Consider the following 24,285-nt stretch of genomic DNA (forward strand, 5'->3'; position numbering starts at 1 on the left):
ATGACAGCAGCACAGTAAGCAAAAATTAGCGTTTTCTGAGCAATCTAGAGATAGATATATATTAGGTTATTAGACATATTCCTTAGGTTAAAAACAAATCTACCATTCAAAGAAACAATAACATGACTATTAGCATTTCAGCAGCAGTGTTATTAATAAAATAATGGAAGTACATCATCTTATATTTCAAGGAAGTATAGTCGCTGCAGATCCCTAACAAAATAAAGAATGTAAGCTTATCTTGCAGTGCCAGTTGGCTCGCACTAATGATCATGAGTGTGCTTGAATCCCCGAATAGCTTTCTCTGTTTATAAATACTGTACAGTATGCATGCTTCTGAATGGGACAGTCGCGGATTCCCATTTGATAAATAGGCGCCCTTGACTCTTAAACAAAACAATGAGCTTTAGTCTATTTATAAGTTATTGTTCACTGGCCTTACAGCCTTGAAAAGTCACTTCAGATTTCAAAACACAGTCAGTAAACTTACAAACATTGTTAATTTGCTGTGTTATGTGTTGAGTTTAGAAATGCAGTAGATTATTATTAACTAATCAATGAACACCCAATAGAGTTGAATTTAGAAAAACTGACAGAAACTGGTAAACGCTTTGAGCAGACGTCTTTCTCAATACCTTTAGGGGCATTAAGCTTGCAGTTGTGCGAGTGGCTAGCTGGTCATGTAGGCAAAAAAGGAAAGGAGAAGAAAAGTAAAAAAATTAATAACATAAAATAAAGATGTGACAATTGGAAAAGTTGGTACAAGAGGGAACTCAAGTCAAAATAAGAAGATGTGATATTGGGGAGATGATCGTAGATAGTAAACTGGTAAATATTTTCTCAAGTCCCAATGGGCTGTTTGTTATTAATTGTGCTATTGCTTGAGTCAGATCAGTGCTTTGCCTCTAAGCAGTGTGTCTTGCTTCATCAGAGGCTGCTTATTTTATTTTGCAATGCTCTTAGCATGATCATATGTGCTCTCTCTCTCTGCCCTTGAGCTTGTTCCTCCCACATGGATTGGAATACCCTTCAGGGAAGTGCATTGCAAGGGTTTTTCATCTTCTTATGTAAACAAGCTAATCAAATGGCCTGCTGTTAAGATAGATAAGATGCGGGTGTTGGGAGAGGTTTACAACAAAGCAAGTTGACTTTTTCCAGTATGACTCTGTTTATGCTTGGTTGCTAGTTCAGGTTTTGAATGTGCACTGTAACTAGCCAAGAGATATACAGTACAAAAACATCTTTTCTCTTGCTCTCTTTATTTGCTTGTAGACCTGACCTGGATTAGAGGTAGCCATCAAACACTTACACTAGTGTAGACTGCAGGAGTTTAGAGTCTTATTATTTCCAGTTGTGGGTGACCCCTGTAGGATCTTAAGGCTGTGCCACCTGAAGTTAATAAACACAAAAGCCTTTACTGACTTCGCCTCAGATGTACAAACCAAATGACAAAATATGAAGATCACAATTAGTTTTTTAATTTAATTTTGATTTGTGAGAAGGGTGAAAGAAAGTATTCGAACTAAAGAAAATGCTGCATCAATAAAATAACTTTGAGTGGTGTACCAATTTAATACAATAGGAAAAGGAGAAATTAGAGAAATTCATCAAATCTTTTACATCTGATTGTATCAGATAAAGTACATCCTGCTGTACATACAGCCTCAGGGTTCAGGTGACCCAAGCTAGCCCTTGAAGGAATTACAGCCTTATTATGATGTAAGAGGGTGATGTTACATACGTGGGTTATCACTGGATAATAGTGAGGTAGACACAGAGCAGTGGGTGTTGACATGCCACACAGGCGCGCAGACTTAATTCAACACAAATGCTGACACTAGGGTACCAGCAATGGTAGTCCTGGTGTCACATTTATTAAAGAAAGCAAAACAAAAAAAAGCCAAAAATAAAAGTTTGCCACACAAGGCGAGCGCTAGTCCCACTACAAGGAACTTCTTGCTCCAGGAACCTACTTGTCTACGAAACCTCTATACTTGTTTCGTATCAACATCCCCTAAACTGACCTAATGTAGTCCCGCCATCCTCTGGTCGACTCCGACCTCTTCCTGGCTGCCTCGGCTGGGCCATGCCTCCAAGAGCACCGTCATGGAGTACAATGGTTCCGCAGTAGTAGTTCCTGTGGAGCGGACGTCCTCGGTCCTGGAACAGGTGGTTGTGCTGCGGCAGTGCAGGTGCTCTGGGTGTTGGTGTTGGCTTGGAAGCTTCAGCTCCCAAATCCGTAGTCTTCCGACAGAAATAACATGACACACAGGTAGTATTCGTTTGTGTATCATGGCAGTGCAGTCACCCTGAGCTGTAGCACACACACAGATTCTCCAGGCATGCCCCCTAGCTAATCTGGACCTTCTGATCAGCTCAGCGCCTGACAAGCCCTTCTGCTAAATTAGTCGCTTAGCAACGCTTCTTCTGTTGCTTCCATAAAGGCACATATGCACTCATGAACCAGCGACAAGGCACTAGATGTCACATATGCACAGCTGGGTGTGATTTACTTCTTGTATAATAACTGGTAATCAATTTTTACAATGGGCTTATCCAGTTGATATTTCCTGTATTAACCAGTTGGTTATTACTGAAACACATGCTCATTAACACCAGCAACAGAGCGCGACCCAAGCCTGAGCTGTCAGACTAAAAGGAATTCCACAACAAGCAACAGAACTTCAGAACTCTGGCAGGAAAAAATTACTCACCAGAGATTATAAAAAACGCTGCATGCAGCAATGTTTGATAAATGACAATTGAATGCCCACCCTCAGAGTGGGATGCTTTGCCCTCGGATTTATGTATCATCTCACCCAAGGGTAGGCGTTCAATTATCATAGCATGCAGTACCCCATGCATTATTCTCTATATATTAACAACTGAAGTGCTGATACATTTTGTAATATAATGTTCTTTTTTTGTACCTTGCTGGTAATGGTATTTTTAAATTAAGCCTATAAACTGAATTATTTCCTAATTCTTCTTTTTGTTCATTTTCTTTGCAGCCAACCAACATAAACTGAGCCGGGCCACATGCCAAAATCTGTCCGGCTATGAGTCCATGACTGGGGCTCCCGTCCGCCCCCAGAGTGCCAGAATACCACGCAGCCGATCAGGTAAGTGACCCTGAAGCAAATCAAAGAGCAGGGAGTGCAGGGGAGGCACAGGGAAGCATGGGGAAGGAAACATGGTGAAACACAGGCAGTGCTTTAAACAAGCAAGGTGAACTGCTATGCTGGTGCCAGCTACCTTCCTAATCGTTTGCATTTAGTAAGGATCTATTGCATGAATCCGTTCAGTGATCTTTTGGTCTTTGCTTGTTTTGTTTTCTAAACTGGAACTGGGACTATGTGCAGAATGTAAATACAATGCAATAGATAGATCAAAGTTTAAACCATAGATTCCTGGTACCTACTTACTTCCTGTTCTGTAGGTCAATAGTTTTTACACTGGAAGTGGTTAGGTACTATTAAGCAGCAGATTCATTATTGGAATATGTACCTTAAGAGCAGGCTAGAGTATCTGAACTCTTGTATCTCCTTGTTGTTTCGATTCACTTTTCTGGCTCACGCATCACATTCTGATGCACTTGGAGGTGAGACATGGGTATTATGAGTTTTAAACCTTCACCAAGATGTGATGACTGAAACAGAAACATGATACAAAGTGAATCTAAACAAGAAGAATTATACATTAGTTAACACATCTCTCACCCATACCAATGTGCTCTTTAATTCACTTAGATTTATCCTGAACAAAAGTAATAAAACACAAGCCACAAAACAATAGGTTTTCAACACAGTGTGAGTGGGGCCAGTGGTAAGGTTGCTCAGAAGAGGTCATTTAGTGCTTTAGTGTTTCCCTCTACTCAAGCCATTCCTTAAAATCAAGCTGTGGTCAGCACACGCTTTTCTTTCTCTCAATAATAATGAAAACAAACTGTCCTTTTATTAAAGTATGACGGGTGAAGGATTCTGAGTCATGGTGCAATACATGTTCATGCTGAAAGGATCTGTGCCTCAGGGGACTTTGGTTAGAAAACCAGAACACACAAAACAATCCCTGTGTTTAGTTCATTATGCTCAAGCTGTTCCAGTAGGTCCCAATACACATCAAATGCAATTGTCTCTGTTATACATACAGTTATGAGCTAGATGGAGATTTTATCATGTGTAAGTAAAATTTCCAGTGTCATGTGATCCACTAGACCTAAATAAGCTGCGTGAGAGTGGTGTGCATCTATTCAGCAACAATCATGGGAAAACAGAATGATATCAGGGAGATCTCAGGGAAGTGGCCCAAATGACAGAAACCATCAACACCTGGTTTTTGCCCAGTGCTGCTTTAAACACAAAACAGGGATGTATAAAGTCTCTAACAGTAAGGGTGGAAAGGGTGCTAGTCAGAGAAAGAGAGCACTGACTCTGGTGATGCATGCCACACTGTCTCAGTCTCCAATAGCATTCCTTAGCATCCTCTCAGATTGCCTCAAGGTTGGTTGTTTCCAGCACACAAAACATGAGATAGAGCCTCGTTCACCTTTATTAGGCCTTTGCAGTGATAATGCTGTGATCTGTTGTTTACAACATGAAGCAAATGGAAACTCTGTTCAACAGCTTAGGGATTGAAAACTGGATAAGGGGAAGCAGCACATCTTACTGGCAACAGTGGAAGTTGGGACAAAGTGGAGGAAGTCCTTCATGCAGTAACTCTACCAGCCACATTCCAGCACAGTTTATTTGACCATAAATTTAAAAGCAGCTGTTTTTCATCCAATGAGATCCTCCTTATAGGTGGAGTGAGTCTGTACCACAGTGGGCGCTCACCTGTATCCAGTGCATCATCTGTCAGCACATTTCTGTAGGAGACTAAGCTGTTTTGTCTTTGTTAGGCTTCATTAAAGGCTCCATCGTGGTGTTGAGGCAGTGCATCACCCTTGCAAACTAAATGTTTAGTCTCAGTGAGTCAACTCCTATATAAAGAATTGAATTAAATAAATGAAGGCAAATTTATTTTGGCAGCCACCTTCCTTTTCCCTGCTCTCTGCTCGGGGTTAGCTAACTGTAGAGAAATGTGCTGATTCTGTGCAATGCTTTTTACCCTCCTTTCTCCAGACAGACAGACTACATAGATAAGCAAGCTTTTCACATGGCTTGTTATTACCATACTGGGATCTTTTGAAATGAAGAGCCATGCAAATAAATGCATCTCCCTTTACCCCTCATTTATTGCACTCCAGCTGAGAATGACACTATTGCTCTTGTCCACATTGATAATGACAGTAGTTACTCCAGCATAGTTAGTATGGAGGAAAACTACTAGGTTATTGCCTCAAATAGCCCATTTTTTTTGCCCATTCAAATTTTTTTTTCTGGACAACTCTAAACTCTGACATCACATACAACTCATGGATATACGAGGAGAGACTGACAGTGAAAAAATGCACAAACCCTTGTTACTGCTGTTCTCTTCTACCTGTTTGAACTATAGCACTGTAGTCACAATTGGGGCTGCTAGTTCTTACTGAAATTAAAGTGGGGGTCCAAGTTTGCCCCAGTGTCTTTAATAGGCATTTAAGGTTTGAACACAAACTGTCTTGTCTTTGAAATGTCTGGAAATTGTGAAATGCAAACAAAGAGCCGAAAAGGTCTAATAAGAGGTAAAAACAGTGGCTTATAAAAATTGTTTAGCACTTGATTGTAGCTAAGAAAATAATCCCATGAATCTTACCCGTTGTGCTCTTCAACTTGTTTCTAGCTCTGAAATATGCGGTTTTGAAAGAAACACATGTTATAGTAAACATGTATTTTTATTTTAAAACAAGATGTATAGTTCTACAGAAATCTCTGTTTATCAGCCGTGCTTTCAGTTAATGATGCACTTGCTTGGTCATTTCATTCACTTGGTGTCATTAATTACTAGCTGCTTCCTCTTATGACTGACATTTTTTCAGCCAGTAGCATGACCCAGAAGACACTGCTGAGGTGAAACAACATAGGAAGTGTAACTGACATCTAAGAATAAGGCATAGAAACTGAGAACTACCTTTAACTTAAAATAGTACCAGATATCATGTTTTAAAATGAAAAATGTGTTTCTTTCAACACTGTACACTTGAGACCTATGTGGCTAGCAGAACTACAAAACCAGTAAGATGTATAGAGTGATGTTGCTATCTACCATCATTTGAGTGTTAACAGCTGGCTCTTAGACAGCCCTCATCATGTTAGTCTGTCTGCTCTCTCCTGTGTCCTAGCCTCAGTTCGCTTATTGAGGGAGCGCCCCGTGTCATCGCTGGGCTGGATGCCTGATGGCCCCCCCCAGGCCACGCCCCCCACGCCCACGCCGCCAACGTCCCCGATGGCGGGTGTCGACGAGCATCCTCGAGGTCTGGAGACCCTGCAGCTTAGGATAGACATGAATCAGTCAGGACAGGAGGAGCCGGTGACAACACTGTGATACTGCACTCCCCACAGCTCACTGTGCACAATCAACACACACTGCAGCACACACACAATTCCAAGTTATAATAAACTCACGCTGCCATGGTAGAAACCTACACTCATTCCTTCATTTCTGAACTCTAGAATGCAGGGATATTGAGAAGGTGAGCCATTGGCCCCCTGTGTTAATACAACAGTTCAGCTTGAAGACCAGCAACATACTGCTTCAGAACAGTAGTGAACTGAAACTTTAAACTCAGACAGGCAAAATGTCTCCATTCCAATCATGTCCTAAATGAGTTATCTGACTCTTGGCGGGACGTGTTTGGAGAAAAGACCTGGACTGGAATGGGTTTCAAGGGCCAGTGTTGTGCACTGCTGTCATATGACATGGTTTCAAGCCAAACAGAGAGCAAAATTGTATAAGCTTATTAGCTGATGAATCTATAGCGGCCATGTCTTATCCAATCTGAAGCCCCTTCTTAATGAATGTACAGGTAGAGTGGGTATCCATAGCAACAAGCACTCACAAATATCTCCCCAAGCAAAAAAGAAATTGGATGTGGGTGCACATGATTTCTCTATTATTATTATTATTATTATTATTATTATTATTATTATTATTAGTTAGTAAGTTCCAGCACAAGAGAAATTTAGGTTGTCTAGTACTTAGAGTGAATGTTAATTTGCTCAATAGTTTCTTAATTTGCCCCACATCTTTACAGGCCTGTATATTTTTAGCCCTTTTCCTTTTAACAGGGCTTGATAAAACACTCAGGAAAGCATTGATGAATGGGAGGTACAGACCTCTACCAGGACGGATGTGAAAGCAGTGTATAGTGAGGGGGTGCGGGAGCTTTTGGAGTCTATGAGGACATGTTGACCGCATTTACTGAAAGCAGTCTGAAATCAGAACAAAATCTCACCCCGGTCCTAACTGACGACGTCAGGATTTAGTCTATTCTGGGAATAATAAACCTGTAATATCTGTATAAGTTCCAGTTGCTGTCCAAAGTCAGTCAGCTTTGTACCTCAGGAGGGGAGTCAGGAGAGTATTAGATCAGGTGCTATTGTACATGTACATTTTCTGGATCTGCAGGACCGCATCACTTTGTGAATTTCATTTCTAGATCATACACAGTAGGGCTTTTGAGAGGACTGAAATGATTGGTCTTACCTCTTATTAACACAAATTCAATCAAATAATACAGCAATGCTTTACGCTTTATTCCCTGCTGCATCTGCCTGGATACAGAAGGACACTCCCTCACACAGCACCGCAATAGCAACAGAGTCAAAACTGTCATTTAAAACATAGAACAATGCTGCCAGAGAAGGGAGAGAAAACGAGTCTATCATGAAAAAAACCAACACAAGGAGGCCCAATGCTAAATGCTGATAAGTGGAAAGACATGCTTTTTAAAACTAAGTAGTACTGCTTTCAAGGGTGGCTGGCAGGTTGCTTATGTTAATAAGAGAGAAGGTAAATTGATTTTAAAGCCTTTTTAGCATTGCTTTTTACATTCACTGGTGTCACTGAAGCTGATTGTTATGATGCTGAAAGTAAGCAAATATATTGCTGTGTGAGGAGGAATTCAGGGGCTCTGTTGACCCACTGGCTCAGAATACACACCCTGTTACAAAGTGAAAGAGGCTGTATTTAGATCTTTAACTGTTTAAAATAAACCCCTAAACTTCCTCTGCATGCTAACTGTGTGGAGCTCTTTTAACACTTAAAATAATTTTCAAACATTAATACTTTGTGTTATGCTTACATTTTCTTTTAAATATCCAAACAGCCCCCTTCGAGTTTCCAAAGTTTATACTGTAACACAATGGCAGCGTGGAGACTCCCCCCGGGTGAGAGCAGTGGGAGACTTTGCTCCACTAATTAAAGGTTTAGGGGGTAGAGCAATTAACATTTTCACAAAACAGACTTCCTTCCTGGGTTAGTCAGTTTGTCTTTGGGCATTTGTACATTCACTCAAAGGAGTGCTAACCATAGTTTTAAGATCAGTTTTGCTAATCTCTTATAGGGCTTGTAATTATTATCACTGCTGTCCCTTTTCTGCTGAATTTTCTGTTGAATTTAGTATTTACAATTTAGTATTTCATACTTCATACTTCAGTTTGCTATATCATGCTGCTGCATGAAATATGAAAACAAGCAGCCGACCAAAAGATCTTAAACACAAGAAAACAGGGATCCTTGATACTGCTGTTGAGAGGTACGAAAAATATATTTAAACACACAGCACTCCTTTAATCTGCAAAGGGGAAGATGGGTAACCTTAAGACCGCAAACTCTTCACACTTCCTTCACATTTATACACTAGCAGCTAGCAGTGAATTTGATACAAAATACAGCAATTACAATTTTATACCATTCTTAGTAAAGCTTGCTTTTTAATGGATCACCATCTGGCTTTCATTGTGAGTAACATACTTTATGAGGATGAAGCCAGGGCTGGTCCACACTTTAGGCTTTGTTTTAAACTGTTCTCTTCACCCCCAGGTACTTTAAACAATTTGAAGGGACAGCGCTGTACACATGATATTGTAAAGTTTCTCCTAATCAGCCATGTCGGTGTGGGTTGTTGTGATATGTGTGTATTACACCCTCTGTCTTGAACACTTGAAACCCTGCCTTAGCATCAGCGAGGGGTGGTGAATTAAAAAAACATTCAAACTCGTGGGAGTAAAACAACAAACATGCTGTAGTTTAGTTTTGTTTGGATTGCACTTTGCTTTCTGACAAAAAAAAAAAAAAGATTTTGCTGCACTTTTATTTAATTGAATTTATTTATTTGCTTAATAAATATTTTACCCAATTATGTCACGTGTGTGTTTTCCTTTAATGTAGAGTCCTGCATACTTTTCAACTCACATTATAAAGCTGTGTGCCAGCTTTCTCTTTTGTTTATACCAGGAGAGGCGCAAGGGTTTCATTTGACTTATTATACCATCATCACCGTGTATCATCACAGCATAATTTCTATACTAACACCTTGCAGTGCAGCTCTGCTGTTTCAAACCCACATTTCAAAATGTCATTTTTGAATGTAAAGCTATGGGAACTCTAAATACACTGAATGTGATAGTTCTACAGAAAAGTCAAGCAGACTGGACAAAGGAGGTGACTCACATGAGACAACCTTCAAACAGTGGTAGTGAGCAATGGTATTCAAGCCAGGCACATTTATACCCACCTCTCTTTGCTGTCTGCACCATGCTATTTATTTACCCCCTCCTCCCCAACCTGCACCTCATTATCAGCCTCGCCCGGGGGGTTGCAATCAGACTGCCTCCCTGCCTGTCTCTCTCAGTGCCAATCAGAATTTAAGACAGCACCGCATGTCTTGAAAAGCATTTACAAGTTCATCCCACAGACCTGCACATTTGTGAAAGTAAAAAGAGTACTTCAGGACAAACAGTTTAAAAAGTGTTGATGGGAGAGAGTGCTGAAGCAGGAAGAATAAACTCCAAGCCACGATGAAAGTTTAATAAATAACAAAACTGAATGAGCGTCCCTCTAATACACCACAGTGTGTGCCAATTCAATGCCATTACACCTGACCGCCACCATTAATATTTATTAAAACAAACTTATTATCCCCAGAGGCACCCTCACAGATATGTTTACATTGCATACAGTAACTGAGCTGCTTGGAGCAACACTCCCTGATACTGACAGCTCTAACTGAGTATTTCAGCCATGGTGGCAGATGTAAATCTGTACTGACAGCTGCAGAGAGGACATGTGGTCACTTTTCAAACCAGCTCACTGTCCTATCGGTAGCTGAAAGAGGAATTAGTAAACAATGGCCTAAGCAAAAGAGAGAATGATAGAAAACACAGTATTAGGATAACAAACAACTAATATATTGCAGCGCTGTGAAGCTGTAAAAGAGTCATGCCTTGAATAAAATGGCTTCTTAAAACACGTAGGCACACTTAGTCTGTCCCAGACTGAGCTGAGTTTTCTAATCTAACAGGGTAGAAGACGTTGCTTTGTATATATGTGCGAGGAGGTTCTGTGGTTGTGTTATTAGAAATATGCTAATCTGGTGTTGAAAAGGCTAGTGTCCCACTGCTATCGCTTCAGTTTAGCCACAGTTTCCTCTTCTACCAAAAACGAAATGTTCTTGTGAGTACCGCAAGCACACATTGTACGAGAAGCTCTGTTATTGCTCCATTTGCTACCGTATTCTTTTTACAATACTAAATACACTTCTCATTCCACAAAAACTGCATATGTAAGCAACCCTGAGAAGTACTACATGCGCAGTGCTTAGAAATGACCAGTCACATCACAAAGCAACTCAATAGTTATTTATGAATCATTCTGTGCATACATTTCTGTAAAAAAAAAAAAAAAAAAACAGGGATAGCAGATGGAAACACACACAGCGTTGATGAATGCGTGGACTTGGTTTTCCGGTGTGCAAGTCAAGGCCAATGCAGAGACCGTCCGTCTAAAGACTTCCAGACAAGCCAAAGATGTTACACCACAGTTGGGTTACCAGATTTCCAGAATGCAAAACTCACTTTTTTTTTGTTCTTCAATTCACTGGCAACCCTGAAGCTGAAAATCCCAGTATAGAATAACACATTCATAATTTAAAAATGAAGCACTGGGTGTATTTTTTACAGATCATCGTTTTGGTTTTATTCTCATCTAAACATGTTAAATGTACAAAAAGCCAGACTAGAAAACATAGATCAGCTATCACTATTTAAACATGCGATATGCACATAATTGTTTTATTAAACAAATAATCTATAAGATTGTTCATTTTATTTTTGAATGGTGCTAATTAATAAATTTGCTGTTAACTTGCTGACCACACTGATACAGTTTTGTTTTGCATACAATAACAAAGCCGAGACGATCTCACGCTTTTACTAAGGGTGAAAGCTGCGACGATCCCAGTTTTCCTGGGATGTCTGGTAACCTTACACCACAGCAAAGTTTCGTGCAGCTGCCAAGTTTGTGAATCATTGTTGATGTGACCATACTGTACTTTCATTAAAACATGTTTAGGACCATTAATCTTTTTTTTTAAAAGACAGAAATACCCTAATTAAAAAAATAACATTTATAGTACCCTGACCCCCAGAGTAAGATAGGAGTTGGTAACACTTTACATTAAGTGTCTAATTACTGTGCATTTACCCCCATAATTACAATGTTATTATGCAGATTAACCCTAACCCTATCCATATCCCTGTTTCTTTTCTGATACAATTGTGTACTTACATATACACGTTAGTATATTGTAACTATGCATAATAACATTACAGTTATGTGTAACTGCACATGTATTTGCTAAGTAACTACTATGGAAATACACAGTAATTAGAGACACAATGTAGAGTTACCTAGGAGTTTTACAACAACAGAAACGTCAATGTATATGTATTTTAAAAGACAGAAATACACCAAAGAGACTCGTGGGGTTCACCGTTTGATTTTCATAATCCTGGTTTACAAAGCCGGACACTAGGCAAGCAGCAGTGGCTTTATTTATTTACTAATATTGCTCTTTCCTGACTCATTCCTTTTGAAGAGTAATAAACAGAAAGCCTCAATGGATATAGTCCCGCCCTGCCTGATTGCAGCTGGCCTGTGATTGGCTCTCGCTGTTGTCATGAAAATGCATGCTGTGTTCTTACTGATACAAGAGAAAACCACAGGCTTTCAACATGACGTGGCTGCCAGGATGTTGGGTAAGAGAGTGGGGTAAACACAAGTGGGTCATCTGTCAAACAGCCCAGTTAAACATTATTCTCAGGATAGCAACAGTGAAGACTTTCTGCTTTCAGTTTGAGGTCAGGATAAATATTTCCACACAGAATGTGAGGAGTTTTTTTTTTTTTTTTTGATTCATTACAAATTTAATGACAAAGCTTTTTCACCAAAATGGTTACCCATTCTGATGTTATTTGCCACCTTTACATTTTTTTACAGTTATAAATATTTAGTTAAGTATCCTACCACAAACTATTTTTCTTGTGAGGAGGAAATATAAGTAGATAAACAATCAGTGATGAAGGCTTTAAACAAGATACAGACTCCCATGGTGCAGCTGAACTCCAGTGTTATCTGCTTAGCCTTTGAGGATCCTGACATAATCATTCAGAGCTGTCTATTGCAAATATTGTTTTTTGGTTTTATTTTTGATAAATCTACAGCATGTTAAGATGCTTTCATCTGAGCTCAGGAGCTGCTCTTCAGTTGTATAGTTTTCTGAGTCATGTCTAATTGAAATGAACAGTATGCATATGCAAAATGAACGTTCTTTTATGTAAAAGTAAATGGGGTTGTATATGAGAAATTTAGAAAAGGGCTAATGAGAAAGACTAGTTTACTATGTGGTCTTTATAAATGTCACCATCACAATGTACCATGCTAGGGTATATTAATGCAGAGTGTCATAAACATCTTTACTCCTGCATCTTGAATTCAAACCTGTCTCAGCTGCGGTGTGCTTATACTGGGAGACAAGCGCCGTAGAAGTAACTAAAAACAGTACCCAAGAATCAGCCCACCCAACTAGTTATGGTACTGTTTTATTTATGACTCTTGACTGATGGAATTACTGTGCAGTATATTGTATCTCCTGATGTAATATTTCAACAGTGTGAGGTAGTGTGTGCTTAGCTTGGTTTGTTTTCACTAGGTCTGTCCTGCAACCCTCTTCAGTGTAACACTGTTTACTACTGTCCTCCATAGTCTTCTCTGCTTACCCCTTGTCAGAAAGCAAGTTGTTTTGTAGGCCAATATGTACATTCCTCAAGGTTGGTTTTAAATGTAGGGACACAAGCCTGCCTAGCGATTTCAGCAGTAGGAGGTTATGAATACCAGCTCTGTTATAGCTAAAGATAATTTTAAAAAGATTTTTCCAAGTGCAGAGTCAGCTTTACTAATTTTTCAAAACCACTGCAAAACATATATTCCAAAAGTCATCCTGTTTGTTTTATAATTGGTGACTTTGTGTAAGTTTCTACAGAACTATAGAATTCTCATTAATTGAGTAACTTGATGTTTACAGAAAGAAGATCAGGATTTTTTGAGGCCTGTGTTCAAATCACAACTGGATTAGTATAACTAATCCAACACACAACGAGGCATTATCGTCAGTCTCTGTTTGAGACAGACCAGGGACTGAATGGTAGGCAAGATTTGATCTATTTCTCTGCACTTTTACAGAATTCTACATGCAGAATTTCTGTTGGGTGTTTGTCCCACTCGCTAAACTTGTGTTGCCCCTTGTACAGAGTCACTACATTGCCAATGAAAATTACCTGGGAAGACAATTGTGGGTACAGAGAACATAACCACATGAAATAACTATCTATGGCACAGCTGGGGCTAAATTATTTGCATACCGAAGTCATATTTACTTTCTGAATTGGTTATGCGAGAGGATCACACTCGTTCATGCCTGACAAGATCAAACTCCTTTTAGGTTTAAGGCAGTTTTGTTTCCTCTTTACAAGAAACAGAAAACAATGCTGTTTCTGAGAACAGCTAGGCAGGAAAGGTGTGTCACTCTACCCATTCAGATAAAAAAAGAGCAAAAAAACCCACAGAACAAAAACTTTACACAATTCCCTTAGCTGTGGTTTTCAGCAGAAATAATTATTATCAAACTGCTGATAATACTCATAAAAATACATTCAGATGGCAGATAAGGCTGCAATCCCATTCAAGGGGATCTCGGTACATAAAACCACAAGAGCAAACCTTTTGAATTATAACCTTCTAGTGCAGTTTGGGTGTATTTTATTGGTTATAATACATTTGGTGCATTCTCTGAGATTTAATAAATGGGTCTTCATAAAATTTATCTGGTTTCACCGGTAAAAACAAAACAAAAAACCCCCCCAAAAACTAAAATATATTGGGCACCAGTACATAAGCTAGTATGCATGTGTGTTCCTGCATTCTGCTGTGTAATTGTGAAGTTAATGGTGTGCTTCACCTCTGGGTGTTGAAGGTTGTAGGAGACTGTAGCAGGGCAGGAGCCATGCACATGAAGAGCGGGTTTTGTGTGTATATTGTAAATAGTATTGCGTTTGTTATAAATGATTAATGAAGTACCTGACGCTCCTGGGAGAGCCTGCCTGCTGTGTGTGATTGCCGGCAGGATAATCAGCAGGAAGGTGTGTTCTAGTACGGCGTCAGGTATAAATAGGTCCTGTTTGTTCACCTCGGAGCTGCTGCAAAGCCAAGGACAATGGGCTGAATATCGTCCACTCTACCCAAACATAGAGACTGAACTCCTCCGATCGGCGTGATGGTGAACCGGGATCAGAGCCAAAAGAAGAAGCCAAAACTGGGTTTGTGTTGATACATTAAGATTAGTTTGGAGATGGTAGCTCTCCATAAAGCAGGGGTGCCCAATCTCCCTCCTAGTTTTTGGGCGTGCCAACTTCAACCTCTGTCTCGATCTCCTGCCTGTCACTTGGCAGCGAATGCACGCACCCACAAGCAAGATACCTTTTACAGAGACATAATATAATGACAGAAACCCCATGCCATCGATCAGTTCTCACATTCAGTTACAGCAGAGATATGAAGTCTGAACACGTCCAAACCAGCCTTACTTTGTGAAGTCACTGTTTGATGTGACAAGGGGAACCAAATGATCTGCAGTGGCAATGCAGACAGACAAGGGCACTGTAATGGCAATCAATACAAACAGACAGTTGCATTTCAGTGGCAATGTAGACAGACAGTAGCACTTCAATGGTAATTCAAACAGACAGTGACACTACAATGGTTATACAGACAGACACTGGCACTACAGTGGTAGTGCAGAGAGCTAGTCAAGTATACACATCAGTGTAATGTTGAAAAAGTTGCAGACTGACTGACATATAGACAGACAGACAAACACTGCACATTGATAATGTACATTGAAGCTACAAAAGGCAGACACATCAACGGCAGAACTGACTGCAGAGAGGGAACTCATAAGGCTGAGAGACACAGTAACCTCTTTTTTACACTAACAGCCTGGGCACCTGTCGCTGTGTAGATCACACAACAAAAGCAGCTCTTCATAGTGCACAGCCTGTCAGTGTTTACAAGTACCCCCACCCCCTCACCCCCAGAACAGAATGATTACACACATGACCCTGGCTAAACACTTTCCTACATGAATCAAACATGGCAGAGTAACTGCTGATAATAACAACTCCAGAACAGTCTCACAGTGAACAAAACATAAATAAAACCCACTCCGGCCTCCCGGCCTACCTCCCCCCCTCCCTGCCTGCCTGCCTGCCTGCCTCTGACTCTCAAAACAACCAAACTGCTTCGCTCTGTAACCACCGAGGTCCATAACATAAAATATAACTAGTGGGGTGGGGGTTTGCTTTGTCAGGAGGCCTTTTATGCGAACACTTTCAGATGGGGGTTCAGTCCTAATAATCTGGGAAGGGAATGATCAGGATTTATTTAACTCACACAGCTGAGCTTTACTTTACACTGAGAAACAAACGACCCTAACTTAATCTAAAGCAGTTTGCTGGGGCACAGCTCTCTATCTCAATGAAAACAAAGTAACAGAATGTAAACAGAGTAGTTTAGAAGGGCCTATTCCTGCACCAGCCAAGCCTGAAAACAAAGTCCACTGGCTCTACAGAGGAAGTGACAGCCAACTGAACCAGGGTCAGTCACCCCCAGATAGTTCATTTCACCCTTTATTTATATTACCTTTATCACCTCTGGAATACAAACTTAAGGCTTTCTTATTTTCTGGTTTGAGTAAGTATAGTTTCATGAAACTGGTCCAGACGAAAAATCCACTCTCAACGTGATTACAGGTAGACACTAAACACTTAGAAACATATTAAAAGTCCCCACAGTGTAAATAAAAAAGAGATGGAAAGTTAATATAACAATGAGGAATTCCTCGGACCTCTTGACATGGTTCAGTCAAGGTCTATATAGTATGCGTTGTGGTTAAAAGGTTTTGTCATTGACATTCTGAGAACAAGACTTACACTCTGCTCAGTTATCAGTGCAATTGGGCGCAGGATTTACAATTATAAGACAGAGATTGTCTGTGCTTGTAACTAATATTGGCATGGACAGACCAAGAGTGAGGTCTGTTTACAAACTTCAAGTGTCAATATAAGCCATATACACACTCCTAAATAACCCCATGCTCCTTTATTGTTGATATACAAGTTAAAAAATCAAACTATATTTCTTCTGTGACAATTTGTCCTCTGCCTGGCCTTCTGTTTGAACCACACTTGCACCTCTAAATGGCTGTGAAATGTAAACCTGCATTACCACAATCACACACAGCTCAGATTGCACCATGGCAACAGGTGACAGGTTCTTAACATGGAACAGAAGAGATATGTAGCAGCTTGTATGAGTTATCAAATATGCTTGATGGGCTTATCCTGTATAATAACTAGAAGCTTCTTGCTAAAGATGAAAGGACGGGCCCCTTTTGAGATCTGCACTACAACACTGCTGGTAAACTTGTATGCAGACTGAAATAACTTACTTTACTGTATCTTATGATGTTTGTAATTGTAAGGAAACACATTTAATTTGGTGTCTGCAAATGAGTGCGCACAATACCAATGGCTATGTTAGTAAGTTTCCATTTATTGATTCCAATAGTCAAAAGTTACACACCCACAGCATAAACATTTATTGTTAGACACAACAAACGTGGCACCTAATTATAAACAGAAATCAGACAATTATCAGTTATCTAATTCTGTGGGAGAGCTCAGGTACAGAGGTGGTCTGTCATCAGGAGAGGGTTCAGGAGAGGATCCAGGCTGGTCCAGTAGAATAATATGCAGGGCAACAGACTCCCACGGTGCAGCTGAGCTCCAGTGTTGTCTGATTAGCCTTTGAAGATCCTTACTGTACGTATTCACTCAGAGTGGTCTCTAGTGCAGATATCTTTTTTTTTATTTATTTTTTTATTTGAGAAGAAAGAGCCACCGTCGGCTAGCGACCTGGCACTTTTTATAACTTTTCCTTTTAGTTTCCTTTGTATCCCTTATACTAAGAAATAACATCACAAGAAATACACAGCATTTACAGAATTCTGCATCATTCAATCAACATGTCATTTACTATTTAGGGGTGGCTGTGCTGTACTGGGGAGCACCATGGCTACAAACAAGCCTGGATTATTGTGGGTGCTGGAGGCAGGGTCCTGGTAGGAGGGAGGGATGCAGTCTGGTGTGATTCCCATAGGCACGTAGCCTAGTGTCCCTCTTAATGGGAATTCCAACCCCAGCAACCATGCAGAGAGTTAAAGTTAAATATGCTGTGTTAAAGAGAGCCAGGTGCCTCCTCATATCCCTGGCTCATGTAATCCCACAATCCCAGGACAAACCACTTCAAAGAATTTAATTACCATAATTTTAACAACAACCATCAGTAGAAATGTCCTGAATTAGTAGAAACAAAATTAAAACAGAACTTTGTGATACATAAAGGGAAAGCCCCTACACCTGGATCCTTTTTCATATGCTGTGCTGGAGGTGCATAGACTCACCCCCCTGGATAGAAGGTTGTCTCTGTCTTTGATGCGCATCCATTCCATTCTCGCTCTGCCTCTGATGAGTGGCAATAGAATTCTGAGTGGCCAGGGTGTCCTCGGCTCACGGTGCACCACCTACCACCGTAGACTGGCTGGGCACTGCGGGCTTGCTTGTAAGCTGCCAAGAGCGTTGTCCTCCAACACTGTAGTTCTGGTCGGCTGTCGGCACACGTTTTGGAGGACAGCGTGTGTTCGTCTTCACCACTCCCGAGTCAGCGCAGGGGTGGTAGCAGTGAGCTGAGCCTAAAAACACAATTGAATATTTGAAATAGGGAGAAAAACAGGGTAAAATTAGTTGGTGACTACTACATTTTTTAAAAAAGAGATTTCCTTAACCTAGTATAGTACCATGTATGGTTAAAAAAAACAAAACAAAACAAAAAAAAAAAACATGCTTAATATAACGTGTTTCTTTCCAAACTGCACGAGACCCATATAACGAAAGATAAAACAGACAAATTCTAAACAAAAAAGACGTTGTAATGAAAACGTCTACAACCATCGTTCAGCAATATCTCCATTTGAAAATGTGGTGTTTTTATTCATTCATGTACTATTTTGACAGAGTTGTGCCGATTGTGGTTGATGAAACCAGACAATAATGTAAAAAAATATCAAAAGCTGCTGAAATACAGCTAACATTTTAAGCCACAAAATCTAAAAAATTAAATATAATATAGAAGATAGCAAACGAGAATACTCCTGTTTTATGTCGAATTGGTTCTGTCAAAGCAAGGCAGGTACTATGCAAGTGTATTATTATAAATTCAAACCTCTTGGCACCCAAGAGGTTTTGATAATCACTTACATTACAGACTAAGGGTGGTTCTGATTTTACTTATCCATTCTCTAATCAATTGGCAAGTCTAATATAGGCACACCTATGAGCTGCACATGGCACATTCCTCCCCAGTGGTAACGTTCTGTTAGATTAGAATCATGGATGTGTGCACTGAAGTTAATGAGCAGATGGAAAGCAGTGGTGACTTGATAGAACTCTCTGACAGCATTGCATTTTATTGTTCAGAGTAGGTGCACACTTCCAGCCATTATTATTCTTTTCTTATTACTGAGCTAATTTAGAGTTCACCTCTCATCTACTTCTACGCCACCTCACTGGCCAGATCAACAGCCTGCAGATCGCAGCAGCTAGGCAGTGTTTACGTTAAGTTGCATGTTTCTTTCTTTATTTTTAAAGCTCTCTATGTTGGTTCTTTATGTTTGCCTGTCTCAAGTGAACTATGTTTATTCTGCCACTACACTGTAGTATAATCATTGTCCTGCACTCACTGTACAATGAAACTGAAACAATTTGACATGCTGCCTGTCACCAAGTATGATCTATGTGCCCTCAGGTTATAGTTATTATGTGTGCTTGTTTTTCAAGATTCTATTGAGTTATATATGAGTCAGTCATTTGGTGTGCTTTCAATGGGAGCCTTTGTGACGTCCCTTTATGTCAAAAGTAGGTCCATCCTAATGCAAATCTACCACAATCTAGTTTACTAAATGAAGACATTGATAAAGACTTCTGATTGAAAGTCTCTTAACATTCTTAATAGTTTTATCTTGGTGCTGGTTCTCAAATAGTCATGCTGGTTGGAAGGATCTATGTATGTATTTTATAATGCATAGAAGTTTTTCCAAAGTTTTTGGCAACTTTAAAGAAACTGAACATGTCAAAAAATGTAATTAAAAAATCATGGAGGGGTTTATACAAGACCTAAGAGGAACTAAGCTATCAATCTGTGTTTGTAACATTGATATGAAAGTGCTCACATAATCACTATCAAGCCGTTTGTGATTAGATTGTTACACAGAGGACCAATTCAGATCAGAGGAAAACTAGTTTACAGTGCTTCTGGAAGAATAAACACAAAGAAATGCAAAATGAACGTTAGAAAAAGTAGTCTGATCGATAAATTATTTGAAGGTCTTGCACTTTTAAAATGGAATTCAGCATATTTCTCTTAAACACAAATAACTTTTTTTGGTCCTCTAACAAAACAGTTATAAGAATGACACACCCTAAATTGATTAATTCCTAAATCTTTCAGTATATTGTTCTCATTATAAAGATATTTCCGGGCCCTTGCTATTGTCTAGGTATAAGAGGCAGACTTGCTACAGATCTGCAGAGGGGAGTCTCCCCAGGCAAGCTGGGGAGTGGTTGATTCATACAGCAGCCAGACCGTTCAACAAAATAACTTGCTCTGGGTCCACCGTGGAACACAAGGTTTCACAACACAAGACACAATTATGAAGCAAGCTGTCTGTGGAAGAGATGAACACTCTTAATATGAACTATGTATGTTTTTGTACCTCGGCTGTTTTGTTTGCTATGATCACATTAACTTTTCAATATTAGCATTTCAATTTGGTCTACCTAACCCTTTACAATGCACCTATGGCATGGAATAGGCTGGAGTTTTGCTAAAATGCAGTCGTTCAGGGGCCAGACCCAGAGCTGTAGGTGTGATGGGTCACAGTGGCACAGGGTCCCTCGTGCCTGACTAAGCAGGTTGCCAGTTGCCAAGGGTGGTCGCACAGTAATTGCGACATGGCCAAAAACCAAGTCCTCCTGGTCCAGAACGAAGCTACTAAGAGCACCCTGGCCTGGTCTCACATGATCTTCTCCAGGCACATTGGTAGCATTGCTATCTTGTGGGCCATGGCGCCTACACCTAGTGGAGCCTCGCTCTCCTGAATGGATTCCAGGGAGGCAAAAAGATCAATCTCTGCTCTCTCGAATCTCCCAAATCATGTTCACCACGTCGGGTTGAAGTCAACATTCTGATCTGCAGAGAACCTTCCTTGAAAGGAGGTCAACTGCCCCATTCATAACTTCCGGCAGATGAACTGCCCTGAGAGAATGTTGTCGTGTGCCCAAAACAGTAGTTTGCTGGCTACTTGACGGAGGCTGGGTGACTGCAGGCCGCCTTAGTGATTTACATACACCACCACTGTAGTGTTGACTGTCCATATCAACACATGCCTGCCTTGAACCTCCCGAAAAAAATGCTGCAAGGCCAGAAGCACTGCTTGCAGTTCAAGGACACTGATGTGCTAGCCCACCCAGATTCACTGCCACACGTCCTACACTCCTCACCCATTCCACACCACGCCCCAGCCTGTGCCAAAGGCGTCGGTGGTGATTACCTCTCTTCTGGAAACAGTACCCAGAGCCACTACCAGGTGCAGATGGGTCAGTTGTTTCCACCAAGATAGGGTTGCCATGCAGTGATGTGTCACTGTAAGTAAGTGGTTGGGGCTCATCGCAGGCTGAAAAACTTTGCGATTGAACCACACTTGGAGGGCGCGCATTCGGAGAAGACCCAGAGGAAGTATCTGGGAAGATGCTGCCATCAGGCCCAGGAGCTGCTGCTGAAAAAGTTCTAGGCAGGACGAGAACCTATGCATTCTTCCATCTGGCAAAGTGGTCATCATATTGCTTGAGTTCAAGTGGATTCCCAGGTAGGTAACAATGTTTACCATAAGACTGAGCTTGCCTAAATGCTCAATAACTAGATTCATGTGAGCTGTTGCCTGTGTTGCAGAGTAGGAGCAAGCAAGCCAGTGATCCAGATAATTTAACATTCTGATTACCTAGCATCTCAGAGGAGCCAGTATAGCATCCATGCACTTAGAAAAAGTGCAAGGCGCTAGTGAGAGTCCAAATGGCAGAACACGAAGCTCGTACGGTTTTCCCGGGGAGGAGCGCAGGTGCTTTCTGTGGCATGGTAGTATGGGGACATGGAAGTAGGCATCTTTCAGGTCCACCAGTCGCCTGTCCTGACTGTGCGCAAGAGTTGCTGTGTGGACAGCATCTTGAACTTTCTGTGCCTCAGGAACAGATTGAGCTGTCTGAGGTCAAAAATGGGTTGGAGACCACCGTTCCGTTTGGACACCGGTCTCCAGTTCGAGGGGGTCTACCACTTGGATAGTCCGCCTCAGTAACAGGGTCATCACCTCTTGGGACACCACCAGGTTGTCATGATGGTTTTGACAACTCCCACAAAGAGGGAGGGCCATGTTTGAACTGGAGCCGGTAGCCGAGCTGAATCGAGCTGAGCACCCAGATGTCGTTGGTGCATGATCGCCAAAGTGCCAGATGGTTCTGAGGCAGCAAACCAGGGCTGCTGAGCTACGGCAGGTTGTGCCTGCACCCTCTGAGCCTGCAAAGGGCGGCGATGCTGGCAGCGATGTCCCCGGTTGGACGGGATGCCTCACTGCACTGGGGCATCCGGCTTGAAAAATCTCCTCAGAGATACAACTCTAGCCAGAGTGAACCATGACACAGCAGAGGGTGAAATAATCCTTGGGGGGCGTGGGGGGTGCAGGCAAGGTCATGTACGGACTCATAAAACACACTCAAAACTTTAAACAAAAAAACCTGTTTGAAATGATGAAGTCTAGTATCTCTCAGGAGGGGCAGACACAATCGTGATAAGGTTGCCGGTCACTGTGTGACAGCTTTGGTAAGTCTCAGAATTTTCAGGTAAACAAAGTTAACCCTTTATGTAATGGATAAATTTCATACAAGAAAGGAAACTAATTTCAACATCGAACTTCAGTAAGACGGCCCTTGGTTTCATCTACAGTCTACAATCAAGACCAACATGTAGCACTTTTTGTATAATTCCCACGTCTACATTTTCCCACCTGCCTCCTGATAATAAATTTCATTAGCATCCCTTTTTTTTTCTAGTCAGGTTTAAGACCCGCCTCTAGCGTCATTCACACGGTTCATGTAGCTCAATAACTGAAGAGACAAGAGTTTTGAGTTCAGTCAAATCCAGTGTACCAGTGCCAAGTGGAAACATGCTGCAAAACAATTTTCTATATAAAACCCATTACTTAAGTTTATTCCCATTAACCCAGATTGAGAAATTAATGATTGAATACACTATTTGGGCTCTATTTTGAAGCAAGTGCAACTGGTACTGCATGCAGCTAATTTGTTTCTTGCTCGTAATTTAGTGTTATTCCTTTAAGAAAATTGCTTTTACCTTTGCATTTGTTCCTAAATACGATCCTTAATCCTGCAGTGCAATCAGAGTCTTATTTCTATCCCCATCTCATATTGTTAACCCCAGAAACAAATAAAATGCAATGATACCAGGACTCGAACTTTAAAAACACTTTAAATGACACTTTAGGATGGTAGCAAATAACACTTTATTTTTTTTTTTAAATATATAAATACAAATTTCAAAACGGGGAAAATAAAACAGGAAAGATGGTACTTTTTTTTTTTTTTTTTTTACATATATACAAAAGAAAATTTTGGCTTTTGATTAAACTTTTATTTTCCTGCAGTTTATAACCATATCATACAACAGAACAGTCACCAAAACGTCAGGCTACTAACTAGGACATGCACAAATTATCTATACACCAGAGGTCCATGGCAAAAGTTGAAAGTCTGTCTATAAATCATGATTGACTGATATAAAGCTCTTTGTTTTAAATGATTTGGAGCCCCCATTAGTAAGGGAAATTACTTGGATGGCAGAATGCCATTCTTCACTGTGGTGTATGTTACCAATACAGCACACATTGAAGGGTCCACTTTGCTATTGTCACAGAGGGGCCCTTCTGAATAGATGAGCAATCCACTGTCACTAGGCAACAAAACTAAGCAACAATAAATAGGTCTATTTCAATGATGTAACCCGCAGTGAATCTCAATACCCCGTAACCCTGCTCTAATGCAGACCTATTTTCACTGTACTGTTAATGACGTTTCGGGCTTGGGAAGGACTGTCCCCTTCACACATCACCTTATCTAATTAAATGTATTAAGATCCCCTTTTGTTTAAATCAATGAAATCAACTCCTATGCCATCAATCTGCAAAGCTTCGTATATCATGGTTTGTGTAGAAAAATAAGTGTTCTTTAAACAGAATATCCACAACGGAGGAGGTCACACCAGAGTTACTGTAAACAGACTATTCCGTAGGTCTCCAACTTAAAAAAGAGAGGATTAATTTGTGCTCTGCATCAGCTGACTTGTTGTGCCAGTATAGGTCACCACCTCTCAGACTGCAGTTTCACTAGACTCCAGGCACTTTGTTATGAGACCAGTGCACATTATACAATGCAGAGGTTGTCATGACAAGCGGATATCCAAGAAAGTATGGACTTCTGGACTATTACTCCTATGTGATTTCATCTCCAGCATAAAAAAAGTACCTTCTCCTCCTGATTTGATCTGTATAAACATATCATACCACAGATC

At 40.6% G+C, this 24,285-nt stretch overlaps 1 protein-coding gene across 2 annotated transcripts in view; it reads left to right on the forward strand.

Moving 5' to 3' along the window:
- The window catches only part of LOC121295558 (uncharacterized protein C16orf96), a 46,737-nt gene extending 37,545 nt beyond the window's left edge, over nucleotides 1-9,192 (forward strand). For both annotated transcript variants that reach the window (XM_041220338.1, XM_041220339.1), the window contains 2 exons: nucleotides 3,012-3,122; nucleotides 6,263-9,192. In XM_041220338.1, the coding sequence (XP_041076272.1) occupies nucleotides 3,012-3,122; nucleotides 6,263-6,465 (314 nt within the window). In that variant the 3' untranslated portion in view covers nucleotides 6,466-9,192. The remainder of the gene's footprint in view (nucleotides 1-3,011; nucleotides 3,123-6,262) is intronic.
- The last annotated feature ends 15,093 nt before the right edge of the window (nucleotides 9,193-24,285 follow it).

This window comes from Polyodon spathula, chromosome 20 (genome assembly GCF_017654505.1).
Source record: "Polyodon spathula isolate WHYD16114869_AA chromosome 20, ASM1765450v1, whole genome shotgun sequence".
NCBI classification, from domain to species: domain Eukaryota; kingdom Metazoa; phylum Chordata; class Actinopteri; order Acipenseriformes; family Polyodontidae; genus Polyodon; species Polyodon spathula.